This window comes from Lagopus leucura, unplaced genomic scaffold (genome assembly GCF_019238085.1).
Source record: "Lagopus leucura isolate 7727_CA_CO unplaced genomic scaffold, USGS_WTPT01 Super-Scaffold_1, whole genome shotgun sequence".
Classification (NCBI taxonomy): domain Eukaryota; kingdom Metazoa; phylum Chordata; class Aves; order Galliformes; family Phasianidae; genus Lagopus; species Lagopus leucura.
Genome location: NW_024962250.1, coordinates 8,890,365 through 8,905,008, shown reverse-complemented (window position 1 = coordinate 8,905,008; position 14,644 = coordinate 8,890,365). Strand labels below are relative to the sequence as shown.

Here is a 14,644-nt window from a genome sequence, read left to right as displayed (position 1 = left end):
TAAGAGAAAATTAGTACTCTGCTGTAAAAAACAATAGTAACAACAACAACAAAATTACAACAACAACAAAAACTTCCACCACAATACAAAGCCTAACTAGGACAAAAACACAAAGAGGATGAAAGAATGCAATTACAGAAGAAAACTGAGAGAGGGGCAGGTACTTACTTTCTAGGATCTGCTGGTTGATGAGGGCTTGGTCATTTTCCAGTTCTCTCTCTGCTTTGACCTGTCCTTTGAGGATCTGCTGCTTTAAATTCTCAACATAGAGCTGCTGCTGTTGGATTTGTTTTCTGTGGAAAGCTTCCTGCTCTTTCAGTTTCTTCTTGTACTCTTCATGCACAGCATCTATGTCTCTGCAGTTCAAAATGTTGGCAATTAATTTAAACAAGAAAAAAATACCAAGCATTTGTAAATGCAACACGTCATCTTACTTACTAAAGAAAGAAAACTTACTAAAGAAAGACAATGTTCTGGATATTGCTTTGTTCATTAAGGGTGCATTACACAAAGAACTCGTGATGGTAGAGAGTATATGCACATCACAGCAGGCCACAGTCCTGGAACTGTCAGAAATGTCAGCTTTCACCATGAAAATTGCTATAGTGAAACTGAAAATCCCATCACCAGAAAGAAAACAACAGAAATAATTTAAAAAACACGTCACTTGTCATTTTGCTTCCAAAGGGGAAGCGGGGGATGGGAAAGTGGTGTTTATGTTTTATAAGTTAATGATCATATATAGGATGTTTTTCACCCAAGGACTTAAAAAAAAAATAAACAGAAATAGAAATGAAAAGGTTTTGGTTTTTTTTTTCCTTAAAGATAAAAAATCTTAAATCTGGAAAGAAATATGGGAATTGCTGAGATTACATCAAAGGTCTCCAGCAGCACCAAGGAAAGAATTCAGTCACCCAACTCTCTCTCGTTTGCAACTACTGCAGGTTGCTCTGTCTATATCTGGAGTAGAACGGCGATCAGAAAAGTTACTATCCTGTAAACAACTCCATGCAGTCCCTCCAAGTGGCCTGTTTCCTGACTGTGCACCAAATGTCATGTTGTTTGTAAAATCATTATCAATCCAAGGCCAACGAGCCTCTGACCTTTGCTACATCAGGATTTATTTGTAATCTCTATCTACAACCACAGGCATGTGTTTGAAGCAGCTATTTCTATAGCAACAACTTTATGTACCAGATTAGCAGACAAAGCAGATGTAGCAATTAAGCAGCTAACATCCTCACATCTGATGGAGTCCCTCTAGATTGAACATTCATTTTCACTTTCCTAGGAAGCAGCAGGAAAACCTGACTATATAAATGAGTTAAGATTCTCAGTAATTGAAAATATTATTGACCCTCTTTCATTCACCTGAGAAAAACAGAATTCAGTTTGTTTTTTATGTTTATGTAACTGTAATTCTGATGAGAATAACAGAAGAGGAGCATGTTCTGTTCTGTTACCTTACATGGTGCAAGCAATCTGAGTAAAAGTTTTGTCCCTTCCATTTTCTAACTTTTTTGAGTCTATTTGAGACTTACAGAAACAAATTACAATAGGGATCTCCAAGACCCATTTGTATTTGGCTTGACTGCTAAGATTTCAACAATCTGTGATGTATACTTATTTCTATTTAATAAATGGTGTTTGAATTCCAGGAAATAGGACTGGATTGCCTGGTTTCTTATTCACTTGAAGTAGGTTTAAATAGACACTTCACTGCTGCACTGAAGGGTCTCCTATGGCCATTTCGTACCCAAGCTTTTCAGTTGTTTGTAGTGACATCAGCTACGGGGAAACAAACACAGAGGTTAAAGGTAGGCTGGTTAACTAAGGAAGAATCAGTTTTTGAGTATGAAACAAAATCCAAAGGGTTTCATTTCAGAAGAGCTCCCATGGTTTTTATTGTAACTCTGAAGGAAGCTTTCCACAAATTAGGCTTCCAGGTTACGTTGTGTATTTTCCAGAGAAATGTAATGGAGCAGCAACATAACGTGGAGGTTATTATGCTGCTACTGCTCTGACATAGACAATCACAATGATTTTGGAGCAGTTATATCACCTCTGTGCTTTCATGCACTTACACTGCAAGGCCTTCAGGGCAAGGACTACTTATGCACTTCTTAGTTCAAGAGAGCTTTTATGTCAGCTGAAGCCTCCTCTTGCAAATGCATTAAAGTAATAAATGTTAACAGCAATTGTAAACGTAAAGTCTCTGCAAAAGGTCTAATTCTACTTATGGTGGATCTGATGATCTGATATCTGTAATGGTAACACATCTGGAAAATCTGAGACTGCATGTGCACGACCTTGTAAAAGTCACTTAGTTTGAGACACGTGCAAAAGAAACAAAGTACGTTCATCCAAGAGAAGCGAGGAGGATCCATAAACCACATCAAACATCAGAAAGCTCAATATTAGAAGAGATTAACTCTATTTGTTCAACATTATCAACAGTATTCTATATAAGACTGAGGAAATAGAATAAGTCATGGCCAATAATGCTGAAAAGCAGAGTTTGTTAGCAGAAGAGTAGACAAAGAATTCCTGTTCTGCATCTACTTACTAAAACTAGATACAATTTCTTTTAGAAAAATGTGTTATGTTCTAAGATCTCAAAAAATGCTCGCAGAGGTAGTTAAGTAACATCTGTTTACATCTGGGAGAGGGTAACAGGCTCATACTTTCCAACAATGCTGAAACCAACTCCCAACTCCCAGCCATATATTATAATGAACTGGAGAATAAGCAGTGCAAACAATGGACACAGAAATGCGGTGTTTACTGTTCTCAGCAGCACTAGCATATTCCCTCATGCAGATTTAATAGCTTTTTGCTGATCTAACATGAAACTGTAAAATCTTTTCCAATAAGCACATGTGTTTGCACATGAAGGCAGAACACAATGCAGGCCAAACGAACGTTATTGCTTACTGCTCCACACTATCATTACACCCCATAAGGGCAAAGAGTACACAGGCATAACCATAATTTGCTTTAAATCTTGGAAAAGAAACATCACAGCAACCATCACGGTACTATTGCTGCCTTGTTTTGGTGAGGTAGCTGATGGATACAGTTCTCTATGGTGAAAGTTTCTGTAACAAAAGGCAGGTTGACTGCCTCACCACTGCTGAGGGTACATACATACACTGCAGTTCTGCTGCTATTTCAGTTCCTTTTTGCCTCATCTTCTATCCCCTAATTTTTTAACAGTACAAAACAAAAGCCAGTCAGGGTAGTAAGGACAGCTCCGAATACAGGAGATTGAACATCAAAGCTTTTTACAAAGTTGCTTTTTAAAAATAGCTTTCTCAAGCGAGAGAAAAAGATTATGAAAATTCATGCACAGCCACTTACATAACACAGGTACTATGGCAGAACAGGGAATGCTTTTCTTCTGCTTGTCAGATACTGACCACAAGAGCAAAATGACTGGCTGGTTTGGACTCGAGATACAGATCTATCTCAGGAACTGCTGATACCAAAACCATGAATTGAGAATGCTCCCTTTCTGCTGCTGAATACACTATGTCATGTCAACACGTCCTTGATAGTTTATAGAAATCATACCATAAATTAAACTCAAAAATGAGATGACAGTAGCCCCAAAAGAAAACAACAGATTCACGCCCACTTAGGGGCTAAATCACCCAGTGCACAATTTTAAAAAGAGCTTCTGTAACAGGTATTTGAGTGGCTAAAATAAAGACAAATATCAATCAAATTAACATAAGAATATAATATTCTGAAATAGGCAAAAATCAGTCATTTCTTTAAAATATCTTAACTAATATATACTATATAACTATATAAATACAATATATAATATATGTAATATATGCATTAAGTGTAGACTTAAAATACAGGAATCCTATGAAACAGGAATCAAGCACAGATACATTTCTGCTACTGCTTGTATTCCTTCCTTCCCACAGCAACCTTTCCCCAGGTTAGCTCTAGCTATATAACCCCAGGATAAACATAAGACAAACAGTTTCATTTTTGCTGATATCAAGACAAAGGTAACAAAATCCTTATTTCACAGAACTTGGTATTCAGCATTAAAAATAAATGCAACACTGCATAATATTTCACAAAAGCATGCAGATTTCTAGATATACCAAATGCATCAAGAAGTGTCAACAGTTACCCCTCCCTCCAAGTAAGCCTTTAAAAACAGGAATTAAAATTACAACAGAAAGAGAACAATCTTAAAATAAGGATAACAAATTACTAAGAAAATCTTCATATTATACCCATATTGCCGGATTGCTTTTCCGTCTCATTTTTCTCTCCACAAAGTTTGCATGACGCATGCTAAATGAACCATCTGTAAATCCACATTTTTTCCAGCCTGTTTTGTCATCAGCTCTCCGGGATCCTATTCTGCAATTCTCCTCCCCTCTTCCCCAAACACTTCCACTGCTGTTGCAGAGGCTGGCGGCTCCTACAGCATAATGCAGCTTTCAGTAACTATGGCAGCGATAGCTCTGTGCTGAGGCAGAAGGCTTTCTGCAACAAAATCTTAAGGCTCAGCTAGAGAAACTCAAGTGGATAAAAAAAGAAAAGAAAAAGAAAAGAAAAAGCGAGGAATACTTGCTAAAAGCTGAGATTTGCCATTTTTCTAAAGAGATCAGTCAGGTCATCAATCAGGTTAGCACACCCATCCTTCTCTGTCTGCCTGATGTTCAAGTCTTTTTCTTTTACTAATGATTTTTTCCAGGGAAAGAAGAGTTAATAATAAAGCAGACAAAAAAGATGTTGGCAAGGCATTTTGCACATTTGCAAATCCCAGCACTGAGAGCAATCACAAGTCAGGGTTACAGCCCATCCTCTGATATACATTCCCCCCTTGCTCTGTCCTCTCCTCCTCCCTCTACACGTGTCCAACCCAGGGCCCTTCCCGCAGGGCCTCAGCATCACACAGCGGCAAGCAGCACGCAGCATAGGACTGGCAAAGACTGTGTGCATTTGCTTCTGCCTATCACTGTGGCTCAGACCTCTCTCTCCTCCTCCCTAAAGCAAAGGGAAGAATGATGAAGGAGCTCTGAAGCAATGCTGCTCACACAATTCAAAGCAAAAGTTGGGGGGTGAGGGGCAGGAGATGGAAATGAGAAATCAGTAACAACTGCCAGCAGTCAGAATCTTAGGAAATAAGGGACATTTAGAAATATGCACAAAGGAATCCCTGTTAAGGAAATTTACCACCAGATAAAATATCACTCAGATTTTCAATTAGCAGGTTTGCTTGCAGGTTTGTTTTGTTTCATTTTTTAGCTCTCTCAAAGAAACTTCTTTTTGCTTCACTTAATCCCCCCAAAGCAACAGAAAGGTAATGACTTAGGTAAAGCAGTCTTTTAAATATGCTTCTATGCTATCTTTGGCAAGAAGTCACAGGCACAAGACACAGACACACTTTAATAAAGGTCACTGCTGCATTGCTAAATTCCAGTTCAGCTGTAACCACATTCTATCGCAGATTTTCCCTTTGTGATTTCTGTCATATATAGAACCAGTTCCCCTGCTAAACCACTATTTTGCTGCAACTTGTGGAGCTGCTGTAATTGACAGTGAATTTCTTTGTGAAATATTTGAGTAAGGGTTGCAAAAGACTTCTTTAACTTGTATTTGTAGGGCACTTGGGAATTCTCTAGTGTTGGTAAGAACACTGACATTATTTTTACAAGTAACAAGAGGACATTTTAAGTGTACCACAGTAGCATGAAAATTCTGTTGTGTTCTCCAGTATCAAATGCTTTATTTAGAGATACTCTTTACTGTCCTTTCCTTTTCCACATTCTTATGTTTTGTTTTTGTCTTGCATTTTCAGAAGACATTTTCCAACTTCATTGTCTACTGGTATGTGGTGATGCTGTCATACAATCATTGTTGTCAGCCACAAACTTTCCATGTGTTTGCTTGCTGACAGTGAGCATCAAAAATGTGAAGCGCAGGGGTATACGAGCAAGCAGAAAAGTAACAAGTGCAACAAACCCTATCATTTTTCAAGGAAAATTTCATGCTTAAAGTTTAAATACTTTGGCTTAACAGTAAAAATTTGTTCTCTATTGTTTTTGAAAATATTTTAATATACATTTAGAGCTTGAACTGGTGATTCAATCCAACGAAAGCAGGTGAGCAAAACATTGTAATATTACTGGCAGCACAGGAGATTTTAAGTAATGATTATAATAAAATGTATGTCCATATGTTCTGAAATAAAACTCCAGAGGAAACCAAAATACCATCAGTTGCTGATGAAAGATTTCTAAATGCACAGAAGCTCAACAATTTCAGAAAGATTTCTGTGCATAATTGTCATCCTGCTTTGTATGAATTGACCATGTTCTATGCTAGGTCTTTTGTTTGGACTCTTCCATAAGCCATTTTCTTCTCACAAGCAGAGAACTCAATTAGTCTAAAGAAATTCTGATATACTAACGAGTATTTACAGGACCTACTACTGACATCAAATTTATTGTAAATCCCACTGCAGTTGTGGTTTTAAAATACGGGCTACATGCTTATAATTCAGCTGCAAGTAGAGATTCTTGTTTCAATGTGATAAAGTCAAATTAAAGCTTAGAGCCTACTTGCTTCTTCTGCAGGAAATCAGCGTAGAATAAGAAAAAGGCAAAGCTAGAGAGACCAAAATATTCAGCATGATTTAGACGTATCTTACCTTATTTCTGGAGAACACTTTTTTTCTTTACAGTTTGTACATTTTTTACTGTAAATATAAAAGTAGGAAATTACAAAGATGTACAAAGAGAAGGCAAGAAAACTTCACTGAATACTTTTAAACGCAGAGATGATGTTATAATTTTGAGTAAAAGAATGTTCTAAGATGCAGACTGGTAGCAGCTGGGAAAGCATATATGAACTACTAAGAGTGTGTGTGTTTCTGTGAAATATACTTATAGCTTACCCCATTCTTTTATAATTCCTCTAAGTACCTTCCTGACTGAGACAAGACACTGGGCTAGGTGGATTTTTTTTTTTTACCGCTTCAGTAAATAAGCACACTGTGTACTTCATTGAGTGCTATATTAGTGTTCATAAAGAACCTCCCATTTTTAGTACCTGACACTGACTTTGGAAAGGCTAGACATTTTAAATGATTTTTTATCTCACTTTATTTTCATATTACAGATTCTAGGCTGTATATCTTAATCATAACTCCTTCCATGAGCACAACTGCTTGTTCAAACTGAGAGGGGCTTGCTGGTTATTTTAAGGGAAGACCAAGTGCATCAGTTCAGCTTGCCTTTGCCAAAATAATTACTCAAGGCAAAAAAAAATATCATTGGATTACATCAAGTGAAAGAAAATTAATTCAGACATAGTGTACAGCTTAATTCTCTAATAGATCGACATTAATGAAGGCAACACAGTAATATTTCTAGTAAAGAAATCATTTGAAACACTTGGGATAAGTCTCATGCAAAGTTATAGTATGTAATATGCATAGCCCTGTCCAAACAGTTGAAAATCTGATCAACACAAAAGAACCTGTTACTTGAACACAGTCTGAAAAAAAAACAATCAGAACTGTTCTTTATTTTTGTCAGGTTAAAAAGGGCAAAATAAGTGCAATGCTTTGCTAAGCTGTTTGCAAGACTTCCAGATTTCTGTATGTGTACCTAGGAGCTAGTTCTATAACAAATGCTCCACTGCTGATGTTTAAACCCATGCAATGATTGACATGGTATCTACTTCTGAGATCATTAGAAAAGCTATTATTCTTACATGTTTTTTTTTTTTAATTTAGCTAAATAAAGAAATAAATATCAAATACCATTTTGTACAGAAAATACCACTGCAGCAAATTAAAAAAATAAGTGCAGAGATTAGGTAAGTTAAAGAGAGCACATATAAACACACTACCCAAGGTGGAAAGCAAGCCACTTGAATAGAAGGATGAAGAGATGTTCAAAACAGGGAAAACATTTTATGCTCATAAAAACAAGATGAGATACTTCCCCAGAAAAAGATAAGATTCCCAGTATGTAACCACACAAAAACACACTAGCAAGAAGCATAACTATCAACAGATATGAACGAGAAGATGGCTGTTTCTTGCCTTTGGCAGGTCAATTGAATGTGCCAGGCTGAGAGAAATTAAAAAAGAAAAAAGAACCCAATTACATTTAGTTCTCCTATACTCTTACAGTATTACACACCAAAACACAGGAGGTATCTTAATTCATTTCCCTGATATACCTGAATAAATTAACCACTGTCTTTATCACACCAATACTTTTCTTTCAGAAAGCCTCTCTCAAGAAATGCAAACACTAGATGTTGTGGATATGAGCAGCTCTTCAGCACTTTGGAAGCAGCCTATGCCTTATTTACAGCTCATTTTAAAAAAACCCAAGAACTTTTCAATTGCCCTCTGAGATGAAGGGATTGATATTACTTGAGCTACAGGGAATTTATAATGAAACAAACCTTATTTTCAGAACAAATTAGCAGGAAAAGTGAATTGATAATCACACTGCATAAATCCTGATTCATTTTGATGAAGTCCTTTTGTGCACTGAATAACATTGCAAAAATTATACATTAGCTTGTAAACAAAAAAACCATAATACACATGTGCAAGTGAACTGAATTAAGACAGCCTGACAGTCTCAATCAAAGCATTTTCTTGATTGCACATTAACATTCACTGTGTATCAATGAATAATTCTTGAAATTTACTGATTGAACATCCTAACATTTTTAAATTAGTAATTCAGCTAATGCATTTTCCTGGACAGTTTTATTTGGTTCTGACCAGCTGAAAACATGAATGGACTTACTCTATATACAACTCAGTTGTACCTGAACAAAGTCCTTGCTTCTGAGGTTGTATTAAGGGAGAAATAGCTTTGTTTTATATTTTTAAACTTACTTTTGAAGAGAAGAAAGGATATAATGAGGAGAATGAGTGTGACTTCCATCTAAGTTGAGCCAGTCCAAAGCTCCACAGCTCAAAATAGGCGGGACATCATTAATCTAAGCATGTAAGAATAGAGAGGAAAAAAAAATATCACAGCAATCCAGGAAGTTGCAACACATCAGTCATACTGTTGCTGCAAAGTGCTGCATGCCACATGATGTATAATATGCAGGATATGCATAATAATATCTCCCAAGTGAGCTTACAATCACACTTACAGTTCTGCTTAGTCTTCAGTAATCTGTAAAGCTGTTAAGAATTGGTTACTGAGGACACCCATTCTTGCAATTCTACTTTAATGTAGTGCATCTTGTATTAATCAAGAAATAAAGGACGAAGGCAAATTGAAGTTAAGCCCTTTATCTCAACCACAGAAGGAAGTACAAAAGGACAGCAGTGAGTACAAAATGTCAGTATGTAAAATACTGTTTTAAAAGGAAGTTTATTGCCAGTATCATTTATATGATTATGTCTTAAATCAGAAAATCTACTTTTTCTTTCTTTAGGGGGAGAGGGAGATATTTAAATAGCTGAGCAAACAGTATCCTGCAGCAGTTAGTTCTTGTGATTACTGTACCAATAAATACTTTACCTATTTCCAGAGTATGTAACAATTAAAAGCCTTCTGGCCTAACAACACTCAAGCACTTAATCCTGAAAATTTTCCATTTCTGTTAGTACATCTGATTAAGGGTGGTGAAAAGTCAGCATATAGGGAGTAATTCAGAAAATTATCAAAAATGGAAAGACTCTAAATTGGCCTCTTTACAGCAATCTTCTGCCCTTAGGATTCAATCCCACTGTAGTTATGACTAGAAATAGGAAACGCTAAATTATTCAAGGGATCTGCATCTTCATTTGATAAGTGCATCTGAATGAAGAAATAGTGTCCTCCAACAAAGTTTATGTCACCATAGCCCATTAGGTGCAGGAAATGAAGTCAGCAAACTTGATGATGTTAAGAAATATTACCTTTCTTGGGCACCCTTTTTAGACAGAAAATAAAAAGGAAAATCAATAAGAATCAGGAAATCAGTGGAGAATCAGAAAAGAAAAATGCAGATCCTTAGAACTTACTGATCTTCTTTGCCTTAAGGCAGCAGCTTCTGCAGGGTGATTGAATCTAAATTTATGAGACCTGCCGAGGACAACAAGGGCCCCTGTAAACAAAAATGAATTAGAAACCTACAGACATAATATAACAAATGGTACCCTGAATATTCAGATTTTTAGACTGTGTGTAAAGACTACTGCCTATTTAAAGTACTGTAAAATATTTTGTTAAAAAAAAATATATATATATATATTTTCCAGTGTAGCATTAAGTTCCCCATTGCCATACTAAATACCAGCATGACTTCATACCAAAAAACAAAGAAATGCATTATCAGAAAGTTGTTTTTATACAATCCAAGTTCCCAGTAACTGGATTTTTTATTTTTTATTTTTTTAAACACAACCCTAAAACATGATAGCCCAATACATGTCATCTAAGCTTATTCATCGTAGCCTATGACTCAATGGCTAGTATTCTTTACCCAAACACACCATGAATAAACTGAAGATCATTTCAACCATATTATCTAATCATCAGTGGTCTGCTGGCTTGAAGCCTATTTTCCACAACACTGACTCTGACTACAGGCTTTTTCTTCTCAGAAGGCTACAAACTACTGCTGCCAAAAGTTGTCTTAATATTGTCACTAATGTCTTTATTCTACTTCCTGTAGGTAGTTCATTTAATTGCTCCAGTCTGGAAGCTTTAGCCATCAAGCCTTGCAGTGATAGACAGCAGTAGATTGAAAGATGTATTTCTTAGGTCTGCATGAGCTAGGTAAATGCTTGTCTCTAAACTCCTGAGATAGGTTGTTTATAATGCACGACTCACAGAAAACAAGCCTTACCTTGTGACAGACGGCATGATCCAGTGACTTCACATCCATTCACAGTGCAGTATGCTCCCTGAAGTGGTCGTAATGTCACGATCCCACAGTTGTTGTCTATCATACAGTGGTCTTTTTCGATCCACCGCCCCTTCAAAACTAGAATGCATACCTGATTTTATTTCACCTGTTCAAGGGGTCAGGTATCCTGTATTTTCCTCAAGATTGAAGTGCCACATGGTTTTACCCTATGACTGCATACTTCATACCTCAAAGAACTGTCTCACTTACAGAAAAAGGACAGCCAATTGTCATTGTTGATTGTTAGCTCAATACCAAATCATAAAAAAAGCTCAACTGAAAACGGAATTATCCTTCAAAATATTTCCTGTTCTGGAAAACCATAAGCTGCTTTCTGATTTGTAAGCCGGTGTGCAAATTCCTCTTAATGCTATTATAGCATTTATTGGTTACAATCTTACTAATCCATTAGAACAAAATTTTGAAACAAAGAAAGTTATAGTTCCAGAAAGTGCCCTATTTCAGTATGAAGTTTTGATCTGAATCATTATTATCTTGAGATTCTTACTGTGAAAAATAAGGAAAATAAGGATATAAAAATACTCAAAATGTGTTTCAACTCTCCTAGGACAGAGTATCACAATCACCTGTGCTGCTAGTTTAAGAGAGGATATATCAAGATTTGGATGTTGGACAGAGATATTTCTAAACTCTAACATAGACTTTAACATGCATGAAGAAACTGCTAAAGAGACCTCAGTCACTTCCATTGACTTTTTGATTTTTCAGACAGTAACAAAAAAACAAAAAATAACAACAACAAAAACCCTGAAAGATCTTAGCCAACTTACATAATTATTCTTTTCTGCTTACCTTCTTCTAAAAGCAGAACTAACAAATGGAAACATAAGCTAGATATTACAAGGACAAATGTAAGCCTCTTGTTTCAACATGAACATACAATAAAATAATCTGTAATATGATTCTCTTACCAATGTCTTGATCATGGTCTGAATCACTCCTTCCAATTTTGGTTGTTCCTTCCTAAAATAAAAAACAACAACTAATATAATAAGTCAGTTATCAAGGATGAATTCTATACAAGGATTAAAAGCTCTGGTACAGAGTCTTAGCAAGTATTTGAAAAAAAAACAACAAAAAAACCCTCTCAGTTCTGGAGCAAACTTTACACATAATACTTGGTCTGCTATAGAGATGCAACTACTTCTTATCCTGCAGCTATGTCAGCTTCTTTTATGACTCCAGTAGATGGAGTAACCCTCAGTACATAATTTTTGAAACATGCTGAAGACAAATATTTTGAACACAAAACACATGCTCTGATGCTCTGAACTTCTACAGTGAGCTGTTTTTTTTTTTTTTTTTTTTTTTACAGAAATGAGATTATTTTATTAGAATTACTCACATACGAAGAAAGAAGTCACAATATGATTATTCAGTTAACCAGTTTTTTTTTTTTTAGATTTCACAATTAAAAAAAAAAAAAGTAACTGAATTTAAGTTTTATAAAGGAACTGTATGTCAGAGACTATGAATTCATCAAAGAATCCACTACTGGAGAACTTCTTCCAAACCACATTATAGCCTAGATTAAAGCTGAAACAAGAAGTAAGAACTGGAAGCCTCAAAACTGGAAAAGGGAAGTTGTGCATTACTGTAAGATGATACAGTTACAGGTAACTATAAATAAATCATACTGATTTCTTGTATTTGAGGTAAAGAGCACAAATACCTTTCAGTTCCTCACATAGCTTGGATCTTTGAACAGTGAGGAACTGAACGAACAAATCCCTCTGCAACAAACCATGCTGAGACCTCCATCCTTGCTGGAGAGGCAGATGGCTAGATTATGACCAGTTTCCATGGTTTGGAGGGAGTGTCAGCTTAACATTCAGCAGTCTCAACCACCAAATAGCCACCTGTAGAAAACCTTATCATCCATTTGGCTTCTGATTTACCTCACAAAAGCAAGTGAGCTAGCACCACATGATTTCTGCAAAGAGAGTAAATTAACTCCCAAATCACGTTTCATCAATATTGACTAAGCAAGGAGATAGTTATTATCTTACCAGATGAATCTTTTTTACAATATTCTAAAATAACTTTCTTGTAATACAGTTTAATTCGGCAAATTGTACTATGGCTGTATTGGCTTGTGAAATTCACAACAGTCAAATGCATCCCAACCAGTGGAGTGAATTTAGATGAGTTTAGGTACAACTGAAAACTGCAGCTGAGAGCAAGGATGCATACAGCATGCAAGTCAACTAACTGAAGTTGAAGACAAAAGCAGACCAATTAGCCACGAACAAGACCTATTTCAAGTTTCTTCTAATGCTACTGAGCTAATAATTTAAATATTGATACTCTTTCCTAATTTAATATCAATTAGTCTACCTAAATAAATAAATAAATCAAAAGGCATATCATTCAGAATAAATGATTGCATAACTTCACCTCAACATACAAAAGTACATCTTCATATCAGTAAGTAATTTTATGTTGTTTTTCTCTTCTGACGGTGTTTCCTGACTAAGGATAGAATTCCCACTGCAAATTAGAGAAGCATAATGAGGGAGTTTACTTCCTTCAGTTTTGGGAGTACTTCATCTTCAAAAGTTTGTGAAAAATCTTCCAAAACAATGAAAACGAATCCCATATTTTTAAGATAATTCAATCTACAGAAAAAAAATCGGTGTTTTTGTTAATGAAAGCCAGAAAAAAGGAACGGAACCTAAGAAAGAAAGGTTCATTAAGCTCAGTACAGTGGATTAGTGCAGTTAACACTAGAATAACAAAAAAATAGAAGAGTAACACAATGTCTGTTACACATGATATGAAGACTGATGCCATGATTTCTCACAAGCAAAAAGTAAAGCTCTGTTATACATTGAAGTCCTTATATGTGAGGAACCCACTAGTGTTTTACCTTCTTGCTGTTCAGATGAAGGTAATAGACACCAGTCTAAAAGATGCAAAGCACAAAGAAAAGAAAAGGCCCCATCTAGAAGCAAAGAAAGAGGGAACAAAGATGTTAGTCTGACAGAGACTCTGCCTAATGATCTCAGAAGATGACCTTTCAAACTAGGCTTATTTATCAAAATTAATACCTTTAAATTACTTCAGATGTTGTTAAAATTACTATGTGAAAATATCTACTGCTTCTAAACTGCACATCATGGAAAAACTTCTAAGGGATAGCAGTTACTTTGAATAAACATTTAATGTTAATGATGGAGTAGTAAAGCTTAAGCATGTTGATCAGCACTGGATGTTATTACTTGTTCCTTCATCATAATCTGGTACAATTCCTTTGTGCTGGCATGAGAAAAATCAATAATAAGGTTTGTTTTTCAACATAATAGAGAGTAGTATGATTTCTGTTTCAAATATTTGTTGCTGTTTTTTAAGAAGAAAAAAACATGGTGTCCAGAAACTATATCAAGTAGCACAGAACCTAGCTTTCGGGTCGGTTATTTTTATTACCAGACAGATACATAACATGATCAATTTTACAAGACAACAATATCTAACGCATTTTTTGCTAACAAGTGTGCCTCTGAATGTGTTTCTCCATCATTTATTTTAGTGTTAACCAGCATCAGTGTTTTCATAACTTCTGTTCATTTAAACAATTTCAAAAAACTAAAGCCCAGCTTAATGTTTAGCCCTGTCTAAAAAGAAAAACTCTGAAACTATTTGACCAAGTCACTCACATCTTATGCCACAACCTAGAGGAATACATATGTGATGTTATGAAAAATTACTG

General features: G+C 35.7%; 1 protein-coding gene across 1 annotated transcript in view; it reads right to left on the bottom strand.

Annotated features, from left to right (window-relative positions):
* STARD9 (StAR related lipid transfer domain containing 9) overlaps positions 1-14,644 on the bottom strand; it is a 98,103-nt gene that overhangs the window by 26,143 nt on the left and 57,316 nt on the right. Inside the window, exons 17-22 of the mRNA XM_042863489.1 lie at positions 11,847-11,898; positions 10,855-10,992; positions 10,028-10,110; positions 8,903-9,006; positions 6,686-6,733; positions 169-356 (exon numbers count right to left, since the gene is read on the bottom strand). Of these exons, the coding sequence (XP_042719423.1) occupies positions 169-356; positions 6,686-6,733; positions 8,903-9,006; positions 10,028-10,110; positions 10,855-10,992; positions 11,847-11,898 (613 nt within the window). The remainder of the gene's footprint in view (positions 1-168; positions 357-6,685; positions 6,734-8,902; positions 9,007-10,027; positions 10,111-10,854; positions 10,993-11,846; positions 11,899-14,644) is intronic.